The sequence below is a fragment of the Pinus tabuliformis genome, chromosome 1_2, assembly GCF_031772625.1.
Source record: "Pinus tabuliformis cultivar Carrire ecotype Pingquan chromosome 1_2, CPIR1, whole genome shotgun sequence".
Classification (NCBI taxonomy): Eukaryota; Viridiplantae; Streptophyta; class Pinopsida; order Pinales; family Pinaceae; genus Pinus; species Pinus tabuliformis.
The window spans coordinates 830,418,474-830,441,240 of NC_142298.1; the positions used below are offsets into that span (position 1 = coordinate 830,418,474).

Below are 22,767 nucleotides of genomic sequence, written 5' to 3' on the forward strand. Positions count from 1 at the left end.
TGTGTAAACCTTGATGTATCCCCACTTGATTGGGTGGATGAGTCAAGTTTGGTATATCCCCATTTTGGTGGGAGATGGATGTATGTATGAGTCTTATGATGTATAGAGTCATGTTCTTCTTGTAGAACATCTTTTTGCAGACCTTGCTTACAGTCAGGGGGAGCATGAACAACACTCTTCAGCAGAGCAGAGTCTTCAGCAGTACTCAGAGGGAGTATGGTCAGATTGGTACACCTTGGCATATACAAAGGGGGAGCTCATTCAGAGATTTCAGCAGATACTCAGGGGGAGTATGGACAGCAGAATGTTTATCAAGGAAAGAGAATATCTTGGTCCGCCCTTTGCCCTTGATGTCAAAGGGGGAGAGTGAGTTGGTGTTGTTGCCATCAAGTCCAAAGGGGGAGATTGTTGGCATTATGATGCATGTGTTGTACTTGATGGCAACCCACTCATAGAAGAACATCTCACTTATATACAATCAGATGAATCTACAGAAGAGATATCATATGTGACATAATACATGGGATGCAGGACAGCTCAAAGGAATCAAATGACAAGTCCTTAGTATGACAAGTTAGCTTTGCCATCAAGTCCAAAGGGGGAGATTGTTGGCATTATGAGACAAGTGTTGTCCTTGATGGCAAATCATACAAATGACAGATCACAGTGCAGCAGGTCAATAGCAAGGAATTGATGAACAAAATACAAGAATGAAGAGAAAATATATATACGTAGGTTCATCGTGACCAAGACGCGTATACACGCGGGTTAGTCGTTGAAAAGGTGCGTATGCGTATACACGCACTTTCATGCAAGAGAAGGCGTGTACATTGGGTTTTGGTCCATGGTAGTTAGTCCTTGGTATTTGAACCTATGGTTTTGGACCATAGTATCTCGTCAGATGTGCTGATCCCAAGTATTGGGTCCATGGTATTGGTTTGTTATGGTTTTGGACCATGGTATTGAGTAAGGCCTAAGACTAAAAGGAGAAGAAGATCATTAGGAAAGGGCATTAAGAAAGTCTTGAATATCTGATGAAGTATGAGATCCAGTATGCAGGTTATGGGTTGAGGATGCATTGCTTAATCTGAGCTAAGGAGGAATCCCACCGGTTAATCGAGAACAAGATCTAAGGATAGATCGGGATCAAATGGTTTGAAATGAACTATTTCTATATGGTTGATTATGCTTGTTCTAGATCTGTATACTGACGCATGTAATGTTCTGAACTGGGTATAACTTAAGTTTGAAACAGCTGCAAGTCATAATTGAACAGTTATAGATCTGTACGCAGGTTGGCTTTGGTGAAAGTGCATATGTACGTGGGTTTGGGTCATTGTAGTAGTGTATACCATTTGAGCTATGATGTTTGAAGTCACAGGTGGTTCTGGTTGTTGATGAGTTCTGGTGACTGTTTAATGTTGTCAGTATTCTGCATATTTAGTTTGGTTGATTGTGTTTAGCTTCAGTATTGATGGATGAAAACTAATATTGGATCAGGATCATAATGACTCATATTTATGTGATCTGACGCACTAGATCTGGGTGCTAACACACATATTATCCTTGTATATGTAATAATATGGATATGTCTGAAGATAGGAAGTGCATCAAGTTATAAGTAAGCAATTGATGACATATACGCTGGTTCACCTTGGTGAAGTTGCGTATACATGCTGTTTCAGCACTTCCAAGTAGCGTATGCACTCTTATGCATGATTTTAATGATACAGTTGGTTCTGAATATTGTTGCAGAGTTCAGTGTTCTGCTCTGTGTGCTCTAGTGACTGCATTTTGTTGACAAGGTTTCAGTGATTCAGTATTGGGTGATTCAGAGATTGATGATGCTGGTATTGATTGTTTTTGTGCTTCAATGATATTGATGGGTCCAGTATGAAAATTGGATGAAGCGTGGCCTTCAGATTATAGTGTTGTGCTTCAGGAGTATCCAGTCTGAAAATGTATGAAATGTGGTCCCTGGAGGGTGAAAAGAGATTGTAGGCTGGAGCCTATGTACTAGTACATCAGCTAGTACAAGAGCAAAGGGGGTGGTAGCTCCCTTCTAGTAGCCGCTGGAGAACGAGTAAAGGTTGGAGCATTTCAGCAAGTAGTAGCCTGCATACTAGTAAATGGATCAGCTAGTACAAGAACTAAGTGGGTTGTAGCTCCCATCCAGGAGAGTCTGGAAAACGAGAGAGGGTGGTAGCCCTCTGCAGGTAGAAGCCTGCATACTGGTATAAGTCTGCACCAGTACAGAACTATTGTAAAATGAAGTTTCTTATTAAAAGAAGATAGAGACGACTTGCAGCAGGTGGTTTTCACCCACATTGGGTTTCCACCTTATATCATGGTGTTCATGTGTGCTTCTTGTGTGTGATGATCTGTTCTATTTTACTTACTGTACATATGGTTAATGAAGCTCTGATGCACTAACTAAAGATCAACATATAATGGATTAACTGAATCATAAGTATTCTAGATATACGCTAGTTGCATTAGACACATTTGCATATACACGCGGTTTCCCTTAATTGAAGTAGTGTATATGTACCTAAGTATGGAAAAGAAAAAGTTTTATTGATTTGATAATACTGATTCACGCCCCCCCCCCCCCCCCCCCCCCCCCCCCCTCTTAGTATTATTTCCAACAAAATTATCCTTTTGGCAAGCTTTGTTTAGGTTTCTAAAATCAATGCAGATCCTAATTTCACCGTTATTTTTCCTCACAGGTACCATATTCGATACCCATTTAGAATGTCTGACAGGGAAGATTATCTTGGCCTTCAGAAGCTTGTTCAATTCTGATTTAATTTGACTTTCAAGGTTCAGGTGAATTTTTCAAAGCTTCTACTGAACTGGTTTTTCATTTGAAGTCATGGGTATGGTATGTTGAATTATAGAGGTATCATAGGTTTTGAGATCTACATAATCCCAAGCAAAGACACCTTTATATGTTTTCAATAACCTGATGAATGATGCTCTTTCTTGAGATGTTAGGTCAAGACCTAGGTTGATATTTTGAGGTTTCTCATTTGATCCTAGGTTTACTACTTCAAAACTTAGAGTACAACTTTGAGTTTTGGAATTAGTAATTTTCTTAAATCTATCTTTCAAATCATAAAGATATTCCATCTTGACCACGGATTTAGTAATTGGGTTTAGATCAAGATTATTTTTTATTTCTATATCATGCTCATGCTCATCTATGATCTGCACTTCATATGATCATTCTGATGTAAGGAAATTTACTATATTTGCATCATTATTGAACACTCTCCAATTTGTTATATTGTTAGGAATAGATGGTCTAAATATTAATTCTATTGAAAATCTGTCTGGACTAAAATCTTCTGATGGTATAAGTCTAGATGCCACATTTGCAAGTAAGTCAGCACTTGCGTTCTAGAGTCTAGGGATTGAAGAAATGTTGAAAGCAGAAAAATGAGAAGTCAATTTCTGAGCTAAATATTGATAGTGTTTAAGATGCCCAGAAACACAGTGAATTGTATTTCTCACCTGTTTCACAATTATTTCAGAGTCACCATAGACTCGAAGGTATTTTACATTAAGACCGATGGCTTTATACAGTCCTTGGATCAGTGCTTCATATTCAGTGATATTATTTGTACACTGAAATTCAAGTCTGTAGGCCAGCATAATTTTCTCTCCTTGCGGATTGATCAAAATGCATCCTGCACCTGCACCGTCTTCTAATTTAGAACCATCAAAATAGAGAGTCCAGAACAGAGAGTCATTATAAACTTTATCAACTAAATTTAAACACTTGGAAGCATCTGTTTGTGAGAAATTCTCAATTTGAGAAACTACAATATTATCTAAAAAGGGAGACTTCTTAGCATTAAAAGATCCTAAAGAGGACTTCCGTAATAGTTTCCAATGATGTTATTAGTGAAGGAAACAGGTTCATTTCTTCCCTCAAGGTCTGTGACTATATATTTCATGATTTTTTCTCGGTCTACCTTGATTTGGTTTGGTTTACCATTGTGTGGAAACCACATGTGAGACCAATCAGTTGCAAAATAACCGTGCAACTTTTCAGACCAATCCCTGCTAAGAATCAAACCATAAAATTCAGGGATATCAGCCACCAATATATCAATTATTTGTGAAACTTTTGGATTAGAGGAAATCCTAATTGAAACTGATGTTATTTCTCCAAGTACCTCTACTTTCGTCCTGTCTAACTAAACTATGTGTACTGCATATTTTTGAGGTGTAATGTTCAATTTAGTACACACAGCCCTTGGCATTATGTTTGAGGAGGCTCCTGAGTCAACAAGGAAGTTATGAACATTCCTATTGAAAATTTCATAAGTAAGCAGAAAGGGAGGAACATGAGAAATAGATCTATCACCAATCAGAACTAGATCTGAAGGATCTACTTTATTTGAGGATGAAGGAGGTTTTCCCATATTGTAAGTGGCTTGAGTAACTATAGCAGATGGTAGTGGAGATACTAGAATTGCTTTCAATTCTCTTAACAGGATTTTCTGTTGTTGTTTGAGTTTAGTAAGCTCATGCAATGTGATATTAGCTCTGGTCTTTTTCATGTCTTCCACTATATTGTATTTGACCGTATCCAAGATTACCAATGTTTTTGAGGCATTCGGGGAGTCTAGAGGAATAGGGTCGGTTTGGCTAGTCTTAGATTTCTTACTATTTTCTCTTTTGCAGGAGTAGCAACCTTTTGCTTCTGATTTGTGGTAGACATGTCAGGAGAATTTTTGCTTCTGGTAGTTACTGACATTGCTTGTGCCTCTTCTTCAGTTGGGAGAATAAAATCCCACATCCCATTTAGTTCAATTTCTTCTTCTGTTTCAACTTCTTCATCGTTTGGTGAATCGTCTCCTGATTCTTGGTTAGATTCAGCATTTCAAATGGTGTTTGGAGGTTGTGATGCAAAATAGGAGTTCTTTTTGAACAATCGGAAAGGTCTTTTAAGAGCAGAAGATTCTACAACCTATTTTTTAATTTCTACCATTTCATTGGACATTGTTTTTAACACTTTCTGAAGGCCTTCCAGATCGAAAGGGTCCTTTGAAGTTTTCTTCTTAGAGTCATCTTTAAACGTTACTTTCTTGGTCTTCCTCTCTTCTGTTTGTGATCTTTTTTCTAAAGCTATGATTCTTCTTTCTACAAATAGTGCTTCTTTCATGTTTTCTACAAGGGTAGCCTTATTGTCTCTATCTGCAAAGATTGCAATATTACAGGGAAGGGATGATATATACCATTCTATTTGTACATCTACAACAGGTTTAGAGGCAACTGGGATTTTATTTAGCAATTTGTTAAATCTGGAGTTGAAATCTTTGATCTTTTCATCTATATTAGCTTTTAAATTAGAAATATCATTAATCAAGGATGCTACGGTCTTGTCATCACCAAATTTTGCAAGAAATACCTCTTGAAAAGTATCCCCGTCTCTAATTGAACCCGCTGGAAGGGAAAAATACCAAGATCCAGAAACTCCCTGGAAAGTATAAGGAAACAGTCTGATTACAACATCTTCATGTGCAACCCCATTGAGGTTCATGGCTAACATAAAATTGTTTAGATGTTCTTCGGCCTGGAGAGCATCATCAGGATTATACTTAGACAACCATTTTTATGGATTTACTGGGAGTGCATTTGGATTTGCAACCAGGACAGCACCTCCAAGGTTGAGCAGGTTGATTGGCCATAACTTGAGTTGAGGACTGAGAAAATGGGAAGGTCAATCCAGAAGTAGGTATAAATGACGAAGAACTTACTACTGGGTTAGTACCGATAATTGTAGTACTAACGAGGGAAGTGGATATTTGAGAAGTAGTGGATTGAGTACAAGTGGATGAAGGAATAAATAGGTGGAAAGGTGAAGTGATCTCACAAGTAACTGATTCAGATACTGACGAAGTGACTTTCCTACGTCGTGGAGGGATAGGGAAATCGAAAGGAGTGACCCCAAGTTTCTCACTTTGCATTCTAGTAAATATACCAGTTTGTTGTAATAAGGAGGTAATGCTTTCTTCAGATAATTCGGGTATCTCTGACTTCTCAGCAGAAATGGATATATGTTCCAGTTTCTATATCAAAGAATGAACTTCAAGAGATTCGATAATACAATATGGAGATGGTGGTTGCCTTGCTACTTCAGGAGACGAGGGAGATGTTCCTATAACTTCAAATTTATGGTCAAAGGATTTTGAACAAGATCTAGAAAGTATAGAAGTGGTGGAGGGGTTTTGACTCTTGTGAATGCTTTCTGAATGATCTTTAGGTTTATATGCCATTCACAGCTGAAGGCCCTCCTTCTAACGCCAAAATGTTGCGGCCTCATAATTCTGCTACCGAAACATGGGGGATAACCATCTGGTCCAAACCTTAAGACAACTCCTTTTCCGTTTAAAGTGGTGGCTCTGACTGGGGATAATGGGACCAGTTTCCCAATGTGGGTTTTAAGATGAGAGTGGGTGGTTCATGAGTGATTTGCAATAGAATAATGATAATCTAAGTGACTTATTCTATGATGCAATTTCTCTAAATTAACTTATTCTAATATAAACCCGGGTGTTCTTGTATGGTATGCAATCTACAAAGATATCTGTTTAACTTGTGATAATAAATATTGAACACAATTAAATGGAGATGATAACGTAAAAGATAATTCCTTTGACTAAATAGTTAGTCAAAGAAATTTATAAAATATATCGCATGTTTAATGAGTTATATATGAAAGTCAAAACTTCAGTTATGGCATCATACAAAAGTGCAATTAATGCTTCACAAAAACAATAAATCTCACATATAATTCATGAAAAGAAAGTTGTGCCACTAATTAAATGTAGACAAAATTATGCCTACACGATAATAGTACCATATGTGCGAAGTCCTGCTCATTTGAAAAATGACATAGACCAAATTCTTTCTTCAAATCAAATTGTCTCCCAAGAATACAGAAGTGCATCAACAATAGAAAGTAGTCTCATATGTAAAAGAAAAGATCATGTTCCATCATTTCACCAAAGCATTCACAAACTTACAATAATGCATTCTTTGCAAATGTTTTTTATAAAATTCTAGACCCTTCTCTAAATGCATGAGAAAGGTATAAATACTATTCTAACTAAGTATGCAAAAATAGATTATACAATATTTGAGGAGGTTTCAAACAACCTTCCTCCTACATAGGTAACTAACTCAAAAAATAAACAAAGATCAACTAAACAAAACTAAGAGGATGACTTGATGTCTACCAGCTTGTCCTTTAAATCGCAAATATCGTTCATTGGTTGAATTTGAGGAGGTGACCCGAAATGAGATTTGAGCTATCATGTAAAGATTGCATCAGCAAGAGGTGGAAGCATCCTTTGAGTCACATGGAGGGAACAATTGAGGGCCATGATCTGGCTATGTGGCTTGACCAGATACTACCAATATGACTTCCAATCAGTCGTAGTCAGTTTTGTAATTGCATCTCTTTGTTTCCCCACTTTTTCTTGGCAACCTTTACTCAGAGTAGTTAAGTCAGGAATTTCTTTCGAATTACACTCCTTCATGAGATTGGTAGCGAACAGGGTATTATTTACTGCCTAAACAATATTCTTTGATACTCTAGCTGCCCTCGCGACTGCCAGCTTGGCTTGTTTTATCCTAGCATCCCAATCAGTGAAGAGGATGTCTTTGTGAGTTTCCTTAATATCAGGTAGATTAGCCTTCTTTCCCTCTTCTGATTCCTGCCATTCAATGAATTCAAAGATTTTGGTGTTTAAATCATTAAACTATGTTCACCGGTCAATGGCTCTATCTGTGAGTTGGTCTTTCGTAATCAAGTAGGGAGTGAAGTGTGACAACGTCTGGCGGAAATACTCTTGCTGCTTGACTAGAAGAGAATTTAGTTCTAGAGCCTCTTTGATGAATTCCTCAGTAGTAGGAACATCCTTGTACCTGTCCAAGGATTGTTGTAATTCTTTGAGCTGCATGTTTTTGGCTAATAAGTTGGCTTCATGGCTTATTTTCAAGACTTCCATGTCCTGCTGCAATTGTGCGAGCTGCTTGGCTGCCTGCTTGTTTGTGCTTTCTTTTTCTGTCTTGAGCTCTTGTTTGAGCTACACAATTCTTTCCTCCTTTTCCTTTAGCAGAGTAGACACCTCAGTAGCCTTATCCATAGTGGTCGATGCATATGCTCCTGTGAACTGTGACAGTCTAGTCAAGTTCTCGACCGGATTAAAGGCATGTCCTTCCAAATGACGTCATTGACTCATCTTCAGGTGAGAATTTGGGTGCATCTACCCTTCTCCTTTTCCTTTGCCTTCAGACTACAGCCTTGTGGAGAGGGCTATAGAATACATCAAGTGGAGGTATCTCTATCACTTTCAGAACAATTTCTGATGTGGGCAGAGCAGGGATGATTTCAGCATGCTAGGATGTTGTTGCTTCTTGATCCATAGGTGTAGACTATTCGTCGACAGACTTGGGCTTTGTATCTTGATGAATTTTCAGAGGAGTCTTGAATTCCTCTGTTTCTTGAGTATTTGGAGCTTTGGGAGTGTCTTGCAATTTCTGATTGAATTGATCCCATTCCTACTCCAAACTAGTGCCTTGGGCTTCTGAACTTGTCTCTGTGGCCGGGGTGTCCATTACCTATTTTTCGGCTGGCTTCCTGCTGGACTCAGTCATATTGTCTGCATCCTGGACTTTCCCTGTGTCTGTTGTATTCTCAGTGTTTACCTGAGAGTCCTTTTGAGAGCTAGGGGCTGCACTATCGACAATGTTACTTGGGGTAGGCTTATCCTTGGGCTTTAATAGATGCATTGGAATGACCTGAAGCCTCTCATTCCTGAATTCCTGAAATCTTTGAAAATATTCAGGTTTCAGGTTCACCTTTGCCCATTCAAGTGCTTGCTCGAAAGAAATTGTTGACTGTAACAAATCCTCAAAGTAATTATCTCCATGATTGTATGCCATGAGCTTTAGTCTTCTAGTGACATTGTATGCCACTTTTCTTCGGTCTAATTGCCTTGTAGGCAATGTATGAAGCCTGAGGGCTTCCATTTGTCCTGGTTCCTTAGTAGCATGAAAAAAATTAGCTAAAGTAAAAGAGCCGCATTTGATAAGGAAAATAGGCCATAATGACTTCTTGCCATCTTTAAGAACTTTAGTCGGGCCCTTTCCCACAGTCTGGTAGAAAATCTCCCTTTCTAATAGCTTATCAGTAACATATAAGGGAAGGATGTGTGGATCAGTAGTGCTACCAAAAACCCTATTGTAGGTGAACCATTCCTCAATAAAATACTTGCCTATAGCAAGCAGGTCGGCTGCAACTTCTTGGGAAAACCTAGGGGCTTTCTTATTGAAAATCATTTGGTGTAGGGGCAACACGATAGAATGAAATATCTTGTAAAAGTGAGGTATGTAATGTGATTCCCATATTTGTTTATGACTGAGATGGATTGGGTAAGGATCTTTTATGGTCCATTTCCAACCCATGGTTGGAAATGTCATGCAAAAACAAATAGCATCCATAATATAAGAACAAAAATAGAAGGGAGGGAGGTTATCTGAAGAGGAGGCTTTCTTTTGTCGATATTCAGTAATGGAGGTGGCTAAGTTGTCAAATAGGATAAAAGGCCAATTCATGATATAGGAATTAACACATGCATCAATTAAGGGAATCCATTCTATTGAAAACTTAGTGTTATTTGGCAGTCCATATAGTCTACATAACATTGCTGTTGCATAATTGTAGGGGTTTTCCAAAGAGGCTATTGCATACATACCCAATTTTTCATACTTGAATTTGTTGTCTAACATTCTCCAAGTCTGAATTAACTTGAAGGGTTCTGGATTATTCTTTGTGAAGTTAGCCACAAACCTGTTGTTGTAGATTTCCCGCGGGTCAGGTATGTGATACACTGCCTTCAAGTCTTCTGCTCTGAATGATACTACGAGCTCCATCCTTGGAATCTTGAACAACCTACCTTCAATGATAAGGTTTTCGATCACCCATCTGATCATGTCTGTGTAGGGAAGGATTTTGGCTCTTGCTCCTATCCTATGAAGGAAAGAATAGGAGGCATCCCTGCATTAAGGTCCTGAAGGCTTTGTCAACCCAGCTGTTGCTCTCGTAACAATAATTTTAGGACGCTCGTCCTCCAGTCTATTGTAAATTACTTCCCAAGTTGTTGCACCTCCAGCTGCATCATAGACTGTATCAAAAAAGATAGGAGCCATCTCTGTATCCTCTGTCTCAACAATGGTCTTCTTAGTTTGCTTCTGCATCACCTTTCTTAAGGACATGTCTTTTGTCGCTTGCCTGAAACAGACAAGATATATCAGCGCAGATGATATCAAGTAATTAAGACTAAAATCCTCTGTGAAATGACCTTGGATTGTGAGAAAGGTTTTTATGAGATATTCGATTATAACTACCCATAACCTAGAGAATGATTATCCTCCCTCGGGCCGCTAAACATTTAATAACCTGTCAACTCGTTTGTTCTTATTATTTAAAATGTAATTATTCTGCACGCTTTACCTCCTTAATCACAGATCGTGGTCTTTAAAGGGGTACCGTGTAATTCTTATCAGATATATCAAGCGAAATGTGATTGCGAAATTCGCAATATCGCATTTCGCAAATTGTTAACGTTTGTCCTAAGGCATGTTCAAGTTTTTTGCGAATTGTGAAATGTGATTGCGCAATGACAAGATGAGGTTATCGTAGCAGGAGACCTTTTCGCATATCGCAATTTCGTAAAGGTTTTATAAAATAGTGATGTGGAAAAGTGCGATATGCGATTTGCGATATAAGTTTCCTCCTTAGCTCATTTTGCAAGGTTTTGCTAAGTTTTTCTTTAGAGTTAGGCATTATTTGTCCTAGGCTTAAAAAATTTAAAAGGGTCCCCATTTATAACTCAAATGCTAGCTATTGTTAGATAAAAATGGGGGGGTTGTTTCATAGTATAACACGTTGCACAGAAGTTCTTAAACTCATTGGAGACATACTCACTACCATTATCACTCCGTAGAGATTTAGCCTTCTTTCCAGACTCTTTCTCTACCAATGCTTTGAACTCACAAAACTTTATGAAAGTTTGATCCTTTCTCTGCATAAAAAATACCCAACATTTACGAGAATAGTCATCAACAAATATAACATAATACCTGTGTTTTGTTGTGGATGATGTCGAGAATGGTCCACACACATATGAATGGACTCTCTCCAGAATAGACTTTGCTCGACTGTCTCTATCTCCAAAGGAATAATTGGTGTATTTTCTCATAGTACAACCCTTGCATGTATCAACTTTCTCAAGCGTACCTTTGGGAAGACCGATAGAGATTTGTTGCATTATCTTCAAATCCCCATGATGCAAGTGGCCTAATCGCCTGTGCCACAACTCGCTGACATATCATCTCAACATCTTTTCCGCTTTTGAACTCAAAGTAGCATAATCCTCTACCTCTATCTTATAGAGATTTTGAACTCGAATCCCTGTCTTCTTTACTTGACTCGTGGCTATGTGTCGAAGGAACACCTTTCCTTTCGAAAATATCACATCATAGCCTCTATCCTTAAGCATGGCAAGGATACCAAGTTCTTCGTCAGTTCGGGTACATGCAAAACATTCTTCAAGATGAGTGGAGCTGCATGCTCCCTATGAAAATTAATAGTGCCCACACCAGTAACACTATACTTACCATCATCAACCATTTCAATATGCATCTTGAGATATTTCTCCTCTAGTTCACTTAATAACTCTTTTTCGCTAGTCATGTGGAAAGAAGATCCACTGTCTATGTACCAAACACTATCCATCATTGAAGAAACCATGCATGCAATGAGGGAAAAGTTCAATTTGAATTTGGAGGCCAAAGCCTCACCCGCCGCTCCTCTTAAGGACTTCTCCTTGGACTTCTTCAAAGGATAATTTGTAGCAAAGTGATTCATCTTGTGACAATAAAAGAACTTAACTTTCGTCATGTCCTTCTTCTTACCTCCATCATAAGAATCTGATTTCGAATGAGAAATCTTACCTTTCCCCTTCCTTGCCTTATTCACTAAGGCACAGTTATCTTCATCACCTGTCTTTGATGAAGATCCATCCCTGGTGTTCCTCCTGATCTCATCCTACATCAAATCTAGTCGTTCTCAATCTGGGAGCTTCTCCCGACCATTGACAGAGTCCTGATAACTATGCCAACTGTTTGGGATTCCAAGAAGAGAAAGGCTCACCATATCCTCCTTCGCAACCATGATTCTAACACTTCCAAGTTCATCCTGACATTGAGTGAACTTGGTCAAGTACTTTGGAATCGTCTTGCCTTTCTCCATCTTGATTTTATGAAGTTTATCCTTCAGTGCCAACTTCCTTTGATCATTGTTATTCTGATACAAGTCTGTTAATGTTTTCCACATAGCATGTGGGGTTTCCTTTCCATGGATACTCGAGACAATATGATATCGAACTCCCTCAAGGATTATCCACCTTTCCTTCACCACACACTTCTTCCACTCAGCCAAGTTATGTGCATCAGTAGCTGCTAGCTTAGGAATTGCTTGTTCAACAAATTCCTTCAAGCCATTGTCCTCTAACACAGCCTCCATTCTGTCCCTCCAGGCTATGAAATTTGAGCTGCCTTCCAAGTCATACTCAAGCCGCAACCCATGGAACACCATCTATCGATCTTGAAGTATGTATGCAAATTCGACTTTCACCTGTAACCTAGAAACTCAAAACTTTGAAATCTCCTCCAGAGAGCTGATTTTAAATCAGCGATATCTCCCTCATTCGAACCCTACTTCAGCTGATTTATTTTTTAAATTTGGGTATCTTTTCCCAAGTAATCCAGATATGTAATTTTTTTCTGAAAATTTTGCACAAAAATTCTCATATCTTCTCTGCAATCTCTCGGCCCAAAAAACAATGTTGCTCTAATACCATGTAGAAAATCTTATAGATTCACAAGCTAATGCAATTTGCTAAAGCAAGAGACAAGAATCTACTTATACTCTTTATAGCGGAAGCCCATAAACATCGAGCAAACAATAATCAATAAAGGAAGAGAATCAAAGGTACATAACACAATAAATATTCGTGGAAAGCCACAGCTCAAAACCCCACTATCTATTTTGTATTAATCCGGAAAATCAAGATGAAATTACAATGTTTTTTCTCTCTAGAACAATCCCAGCACTTAGCAAATTCAATCTCCAACTCATAAGAAATCTCAAGGCCAAATCTTAGCCTCTTCACAAGCTCTCCAAGTCTCTATTCCAATGCATAATTCCTATGGAGGATAGCTTGTATTTAAAGGGAAATAAAACCTCTAAAAATTGTGCAATCCATTAAGGATCAGTTCCTGATTGCATGCACTATCAGTGCAACTTAGAAAAATCTAAAACAAATAGTACATTGTCCCTACACTCTAGTCTCAACTGGGTCTTTCTCATAATCGACATGCATGAGTTTCTGATGAGTAAATATTCAGTTAACTAGAGTATCACTGGTGGAGTTCATTAGTGTCACCACTGACTGTTAACTCACTATTAGTTCTCTCAATCAGTTTGATAACTAATTTAATTGAACTGACTCATGAAACTGAGTCTTCTATTTTACAACTCACAATTAACTCACACTGGACTCCTACAAAGTAGGGAGAACATACACATGATGACAGAAAGACTTCCAACTTGAATTTCCTAAGTTAAGTAAGTTTAATAAACTTAATTAACTAATTTTAAGTTGCTATGAGAATAAAATTCGAATTTAATTCATAGTTTAATTCAAGGACAAATTAAACTAGAATTTCTTGTTGCCATTTCTCAACATCGACATTCATCTACTCTTCTATCGGCATGTCATTGCACCCTTTTGGTGCAAATGCTAGTATACTTTGTTTGGATCCTTTTTTCAACCTAAATAATTGAAGCTATGTTCTTTCTCGTCCATGGCTACAATCTCCCATGTTCACAAGAACTGAGTGTGAATCAATTGAATATCATGTTCGACTTGTTAATTTCTCTAGGTGTATACTATGTCTAATGAGAATTATTTAATTCCTTTATTCATATTGACTTTGCAAGGGGTTGTAATTGTTGGGTACGATTCTTTACCCATTAATTACATTTCCTATTGTGATGATATGAGATTACTATTTCTTAAACCTTTCTCCACATTTGAAGATGATAAATAATTCCACATGATGAACCTAGTCCTCTAGGGAAGTTTTCTTGGTATGGATTTGATGAGGAAGAGAACTCAATGAAGAAATGGAGAGAGAGTTAGGAATTGCATCCTTAGACTACATGGAATGTGAGGATTTAATCTTTAATGGGGAAGAAGCACATTCTTCTTCTAATATTCACACAATATGCAAAACATGAAGATGATGAAGGAAATGAACATATATATTGGATCTTATGTAGGGATCTCAATGTATTAGGTGGGATTTATTGTTATGGGTTTGATTTTAAGAAACTATATGTCAATAAATATGTAAGGGGGGTGAACCAATGAATGGATAAGACAAAATTTATGCATCAACATTCCATAGCTATCACGTGAACTAATTTGATATTTGAAAGGAGCATTTTGTGTGGTTTCTCAAGAATCATCACATGAGCTATTGTCATGTTTTAAGAGACTAGTTGAATTATGACATCATATTGAAAAGAACTATGATGAAGGTTCTACCCACTCAACTGTTACATGAATTGTTTCACTGAAACTATATTTAGACACAACTTTTGTATACTTAAGGTAGGTACCTAGGGTATTCAATAGATAGGTCATTCCTTGTTTCATTTTCCTTGTATTAGAGTTTGGTTTCTTAGAGATGAGTTTTATTTATTTCAAAATTATGTTTAATTAGAATCCTAACCATTGCATGCCCTAAAATAGCTAGCTCTAGGGTGATATCTAACCCACACCAATGTATCCCCTAATAGTTGGTGCCATTTGATAACCCATTTGGGGTACCCCTCTAAAACATTTTTTGGAAACTTGCATATAGTTGAGGAAGTGGTTGGTTGCAAGTCACTTCTTATGAATGTTTATTGACCCTCATAAAGGTGGTTAACAATAGTTTAATCTACAATATTTTTTTACAATGCTTCTTAGCTTGGATCTAAATATATATTGGTTGACGTTGCATCAAATATAAGTCTATTTGGGATCAATAAAAAACATTGGGTTATATTGATGGGTGAGTGCGAGTAATATATTGACTATGTTACTTTAATTGCCAAGATAATTTGATGGCGCTTCATAATGCGATTTCATAAAGTGTTGGCCCAATCATTATGTCAACCAATGTTGATCTATGTAAAGGATATACATTTAGCTACATATATCCTAATACCCTAAGATCTATATTTTAAGTAAACTAACATGATCAACCTACCTTGTCCACCAATACAATGATTCCACGTTTACATTGTACTTGGAAGCACATTAGTCATAAATCAATGAAACTTCAACTATGATGCTAACTAGATGAAAATGTCAACTACTTGCAAGTGGACCTGTACTTCATCTGGCAAGTACGTGTGTTTTCCTTGTTGTAGGCATCACTTTGTTAGGGTAGTCTGTGTTGTAAAACTTCAAAGGAAAATGAGTTTTAGTTGGATACCAAATGCCTTGATCAACCAACATTCATGATGCACAATTTTTTTAGTGTTGACCCCCCATTAGGTCAAGGGATGTAAATTAAGACATCATTAAGCTATCCAAGCTCTACTATTATACCCAATACCTTTTTGAAATCTAACCCCAATTAGTGAAAACATGCGCATTGCATATCAGAATGACTCCAGTTATATAACGAGAAAAGATGTTGAGCAAGATGGCTCAGATGCTTTAATTAATGAAGTTGATGATGACTCCTCCAAAGATCAATTCTTATTCCACATCTTTTAGAAATGGGTTAGAGAATAAAATATGTACAGATTTGAGGGACAAGTATACATACAAATTAGAAAAGTGGAAAACTAAAGACAACTAGACACCAAATGAAAGTAGAATATTATGCATGAGACTATGTGGTGAAAAGCATTATCCTTCTTCCTTGTGCTTTTCATTCCTTAAATATTTATTGCTAGACTTTTGCTTGACACAGTTTCAACTTTGTATAGGAGTAATGGCATCTTCATGAGGCCCCCTTCTTCCATACTTTCCTCACATAAATTGCATTTAAATAATGATATAGCCATAAAAACATATGAAGCATTGCATGTCCTTGATATTGTATTTCATTTTCTCTATAAAATCTTTACAAAATAAACTTAGTTTATTTTTAAAGTTTTGAAAAAAATATATTTAAATTAATTTCATTGTGGTTTATAGCCCAAATTACTCCAACAAGTTACCCATTCACAATGGTTTAAAATAATAATAATAATAGCAATAATCTAATTTTGATATTCTAGTATAGCCAAACATCAAGTTATTGTATGAGACCCTCTTGTTTGTAAACAAAAGATTGCTTCTACATAACAATTTCATTATTTATATTACCAATGAGTATATATTCTACCGTTTCAAATTCAAATCTATATCTTACAAGAAAGAGATTTTTTTTTTTAATAAAGAAATCCACTCAAATAATATTTTATATTTAAAAAATATTCATAATTATATAAGATATGAAAAAAAACCAACATAATTATATAAGATATGAAAAAAAACCACCCTATATTGATTAAAATTAATAAATAAAATGCCCATTATTCCAAAAATCTAATCTTTCAGAGTAACCAAATATTATAAACTCTATTTCTAAAATGTGAAATTACTCAATATTATAAATTCTATTTCTGAAATACGAAAAATTCCATTCTCAACCAATGTCATGAATTCTTTACATGGGGTGGGGAGGACCAATGGGGAGGACCAAGAATTCCAGCCATAGGATAGTTAGAATCAACCAATGAATTATATGAATCAAATAATAAAAAGTATAGCGTTTAGTATTTTATAAAAATACCTCTCAAATAATTAAATTTAGAATTGAGAAGTAACCATAATAGTATCATTCAGAAAGTAAAACAAAATGTCATTACATAGTTTTCCTGTACCCAAAGCAGAGCCTCCTCTACATAATTATTAGGAAAACAATCAATCCTGGAAGAGTACGCCTGCCACGAAGGAAGTAGCAGATCATGAACCCACAACTTTCCATTTCAGAGCATTGCAAAACGTCCATATTCAAGAACCCCAAACTTGACATTAACAGGGCATTGAAATTTCTGAAAAATGGACAACGATTTCATTAACCTGGGAGATGAACGATTCATGGTGACTTCAAATTTTGAAACAATAAGAACTTTTAACATGCCTTTGAGAAAAGACTAATTGTTCGAAGCTCCTGGGACTGTCTTGGGATTAAAGCTCCATTTTTAAACCTGCAAAAATCTGTAGAGTATCGAAAATTGAGTAATACATACTGGGAATATATTTAATCTTAAGAGGTCAAGAAAATTGTATAATAAGTAGCAACTTCATGATATAAATCTTCACACTTCCCACTGTAAACTAAAAACCAAAATGGTATATTTGAAAGGTGCCATAAAATTTAAAATATCATATATAAAATGGAAATTCAATTCAATACAATAGAAACAAATTAGCTAAAACTCCAACAGTTTAATAAAATCAAATCAATTTTTTAGACTCCAACCTGTTAATAAATTCAAATCAATTTTTTCCAAATCATCGCCGAATCTTAATGGTAATTCTAACATAATGCAATTAATTTCTTTTCCATTTCTGTGAAGCTAGTTTAATTTATAAATATCATGAAAGGAGAATAAATTTAACCAAATGTAAATTTACAGTTTATTTAATCAACTGTTGAAACAGCATCTAAATTTTATATTCGTGGTAATTATAAATAGATAATACATGGTAACAGAAATCTGTTTGAAATTTGAAAATAAAAAATAAATATGTGATTGAAAGAATAATGATAAGATTGAAATATTTTGTACTTACAATTTTTACACACTAGAATGTCGAAGAATTTTGGTCATTTGATGTTATGGAATTTATATTTGGTGCATTTGTATGGCCAAGTAAATTCGATATACTTCTCCTTGTAGCAATTGTTTTTGCCATCAAATCTTCTTTGAAATTTTCCAGGACTATTACCACATCTCTCATAGTTGGCCGTTCATCAGGTGAATCTTTTGAACAAAGTAAACCAACCCGTAGCAAAGAAAGTAGACAATTGTCTATATTATTTTCTTGAAATCCAACTCCATCGTGTGCACCTCCTTCACTTTGTTTGGAAATGCTAGGCTGACCCACTTGTGCAAGTTTAGGTCTCTAACAAACATGTTGTTGGTTGGTCGTTTTCTGGTAAGCATTTCCAATAACAAAATGCCATAGCTGTAAACATCTCCTTTGGTAGAAACTCTCTCACCCAATCCATACTCTGCATTAAAGGAAACCTCAATAAATATTTATCTCACTAGTGTATACAAAATTGTTGATGAAAGATGACAATTAAAACTAATTTAAAAAAAATCCATACCTGGAGCAATGTAACCCATAGACCCTTTCAAAGCAAGTGTTGAAGTAAGTGAATCAGCAAAGTATGCACCAATCAATCTTGCAATACCAAAATCTGTTACATGGCCTAACATGTCTTCATCCAAAAGCACATTGTTGGGTTTTATATCACAATGCACTACTTGCACAATAGAATCATGATGAAGATATTCCATGGCATGGGCCACATCTATGGCAATGTTTAATCGTGTTTTCAATCCCAGCTGACACACATCCTCATCATTGTTGTCATCTCTGTCAGGATACAAATGCTTCTCTAAGCTTCCATTAGGCATAAATTCAAACACTAAACCTTTGAAATGGAGGTTGGAACATGAGGTTATGATTCTCACCAGATTTCGATGTCGAACCTTTTGCAAGACACTACATTCTGCTTTAAAACTCTTCTCAACCTGGTCATTTTGCAACTGGAAAACTTTCACAGCAACAAGTGTGCCATCACTCAAAATTCCTTTATAAACTGAACCAAAATTCCTTGTTCCCAACAAGTTGGTCTCGGCGAATCCATTAGTTGCTATGTGAAGCTCTTGATATGAGATCCTTTTGTGCTCTAACCTTTGAAAAATGGCTTGTGAGGAATCAAAGTTTTGCACATGTATATTCCGTCTCCAAAGGAATCCCAAAAGTAAACAACATAGTATAAAAACAATAGCTCCACTCACTGGAAATAGTATTTTCTTCGCAACTGCAAAATGACTTCTTGATGTTGGACATGCAGGTAACATGAATACTTTTGGTCCACAAAGGCCTGGATTCCCAATGAAGGACATGATAATTGTTTGATTTGCAAAAAATCCCGCTTTTGGGATTTCTCCTGTGAGATTGTTGAAAGACAAATTCAAACACTGAAGCATTTTCAATTTTTGGAGAGTCACTGGTATTGGACCTGATAAGGAGTTGAAAGAGAGATCTAGGTTCACAAGACTTAGTAAAGTTCCAAGTGAATCTGGAATAGAGCCTTGGAAGGCATTTCTAGATAAATTCAATGTTTGTAGTTCACTGCAACTTCCAAGTGTAGGTGGAATGAGCCCAGTCAAGTGATTGGAGGAAATGTCTATAGCTTGAGCCATTGCAATTTTATTAATCTCCATGGGCAACGAGCCATCTAATAAATTCCATGACAAGTTCAAATAGAATTGTAGATTAGAAAGTTTAGCAATTTCTCATGGAATGCTTCCAGTGAGCATATTGTGAGATAGGTCAAGCAATTCCAAATTTATATAGTTTCCTAAGATGGCAGGTATGCTCCCTGATAACTTGTTGTCATGAAGTAAGAGTCTTCTTAGTTGTTTAGACGGTGGAAGGGAATTGGGAATCTTTCCAGTGAGTTTGTTTCTACTAATGTCCAAGAGACCAAGTCCTTGTAATTGTTCAAATTGATTGGAGATGTTACCTTCTAATTCATTGTTTCCTATGTCCAATCTTTCTAATTTTGTAAGGTTTCCAAATGGTGGAATGGTACCATTTAAAAAGTTTCCACTTAAATTTAGAAAGATTAGGCTACTAAGATTGCCAATATGTGGAGGAATGTTTCCTTGTATTTTGTTGTTTGCTAATGAAAAGTAAGACAAATTGGTAGAAAGTCTCCCTATGGAAAGGGGCAAGACACCACTTAGTTTATTGTCACTCAAGTGTAGTTCTTGTAAGTGAGAACAATTGGTAAGAGATACAAGAAAGGGCATGGTTGTGGTGCTACCACTGTCAAGCTCATTATTGTGCAACTTTAGCTTTTGAAGAAGGGATAGTTTACCCAACTCTACCGGAACATTCCCAGTCAATTTGTTGGTGCTTAGAAAGAGTATTTGGAGTTTGGAACAATTCCCAATTGTATATGGTATGTTCCCAGTAAGTTGATTTCCCCATAAAGAGAGGATGATTAAGTTGTGGAGCTTAACACCTAATTCTAATGGAATGTGCCCTCTAAATTTGTTTTCGTAAATTTCCAAGTCAGTCAAAGTGGAGATATTGGACAATGAAGGGGGAATGCTGCCAGACAATTCATTTGTATAAAGGTAAAGAATTTGCAGATGGGTAAGAAGGCCCAATTGTGGTGGGATGATACCAACCATGATGTTTGTATTAATATCTAAAATAATCAACGCTGAAAGGTTTCCTAAAGAATAGGGAATGGTACCTGTTAGACTGTTTACTCCCAATAAAAGCACTTGCAAATGTGACAAGGATCCCAACTCACCGGGGATATTTCCGCGACTGTTTACTCCCAATAAAAGCACTTGCAAATGTGACAAGGATCCCAACTCACCGGGGATATTTCCGCTCAGATTGTTGTAAGAGAGCGATAACCAAACCAAATTTCTGCAGCTGCTGAGTTGATGTGGTATATTTCCTTCCAATTGATTGCTGTAAAGCCAGAGCCACCTCAAACGAAAGAGGCGTCCCAATTGGGTTGGGATATGGCCGTGGAGCTTATTTTGTGAAACATTGAGTGAGCGTAGGAACGACAAATTACCGAGCGAAGGGGAGATGGTGCCGCGTAGATCCATGCCATCGAGATCGATTGCCACAACTCTGTCTGGATGACGGCGGCCGCAAGTAATAGCAGTCCAGTTGCAAAGGGGGACTGTGGGGCTCCAACTGGCCAATTAATTATTGGGATCGCTAGTAATGAGCTTCTTAAATGCCAACAGGGACTGTGCATCATCATGAAATGAATGCGCAGAGGAGAAAGGGAAAAGGAAGAGGAGAAAGAGCGCAGGCAAAGCGAAAGAGGGAGACGGCATGGCGATGGAAATGGAAATAAGGGCGGGCTTCCGGCAGTGGGTATCGTGGGAAGGAGGGAGAGAAGCAGTGGGTATGGGGCTTCTAGCAACGAGTATTTATAGGAGAAAGTGCGCGTTATGTGGAGAAACAGTGTTTGGGAAACGTCCGAGGAGTGTGGCGTGTGCGAGGAGGCGTAATAATCGCGAAACAGAATGGCGAGAGCAATGAGGTCATTGGTCTGAGAGTCATAGCGGTGTTGTCAAAGTGGAGAGTAGATATATAATCATGACTTGTCGTTGTGGTGAAGAGTGAGAATGGATGAATTGAGGAAGGAGCAAGGGATGGATGGATTGGATTAATTGAGGAGGAGGGCGTGATGATTGCGAAAATTAGTGGGTTTTCCAAATATCAATGGAATGGTACACATACAACGGAGGTCATTTTCACTTTCTTTATTGTGATTAAATATCAATAGGATTTTATAAAATCATATCTAACAGAACTATGTCAATTAAAAAAATTATATTTAAAAATCTGTGAAGAGAAATAAAAATAATAGTAATTTTTTATACTTATTTTCTATTGCATTTCAACATTTAATATTAAAATATGAAATAATAATAATAATTATTTATTAATACTCATTCATAAAAATAATTAATTAGTTATTTAATTACTTATAATTAGTTATTTAATTACCTTTTATTATATTTAATATAGAAAATAATTTATATTTATTTTTCATTATATTTCAATAATCAGCTGGGAAAAATGAGAAAAAAAATAATAAAATATTAAAAATAAAATTGATTATTTACATTTACTTTAATTATATTTCAAGATGGAAATATGAGGGGAAAAAGAAATATATAAATTAATAAAAATGATAAAAATAATTGATTAATTACTCACTTTTGAATATGAGAATATTAGTAGGAAAAATGAAAAACTTGTATAAATTAAAAAAAAAAATTAAAATAATTAGTTATTTATATTTATTACTTATTAGATTATTAGATTATTTTAATAAGGTATGAATGGAAAAAGAAAACACTAGACAACTAAATAATATATATATATATATATATATATATATAATTTCATTTTCACATTGAAATATGAGTGAAAAAATTTATTTATTTTTTTGTAAAAATAAATAAACGTAACCAAAAATAAATTATTATTTATACTCATTTTAAAAAAAAAATGTATAAATAAATAAAAGTAATGAAAAACAATTGATTATTTATATTATTTTTTTATTGGATTGAAATAAATAAAACGTTTGTACAAATAAATAAAAATGATAAAAAAATTAATTAATTATTTATACTCCTTCACTTTTATGATGATGATGGTGGTGGTTAACATCCACTGAGACCCAACTTTGGTCTATCGGACTTAAAGAAACAAATTATTTAGTTTGATTTAAGATTTTATTCCTGTGCTCAAAAAGCTTGGAGAGAAGCCTCTC

At 36.1% G+C, this 22,767-nt stretch overlaps 1 protein-coding gene across 2 annotated transcripts; it reads right to left on the bottom strand.

The window, feature by feature from the left end:
* Positions 1-16,914: 16,914 nt before the first annotated feature.
* Positions 16,915-21,441, bottom strand: LOC149208486 (uncharacterized). Of its 2 annotated transcripts, none has more exons than XM_089396081.1 (3): positions 20,836-21,441; positions 17,338-17,414; positions 16,915-17,248 (listed from the first exon to the last, which is right to left on the bottom strand). In XM_089396081.1, exons 1-3 carry the CDS (start codon positions 21,074-21,076, stop codon positions 17,183-17,185), a joined length of 384 nt encoding a protein of 127 aa, XP_089252207.1. In that variant the 5' UTR covers positions 21,077-21,441; the 3' UTR covers positions 16,915-17,182. The 2 variants fall into 2 exon arrangements, 1 of the variants encoding a protein (XP_089252207.1); XR_016252775.1 differs by lacking the exons at positions 16,915-17,248; positions 20,836-21,441 and adding exons at positions 17,994-18,435; positions 18,535-20,734 and having other exon boundaries at positions 17,255-17,414.
* Between the last annotated feature and the right edge of the window lie 1,326 nt (positions 21,442-22,767).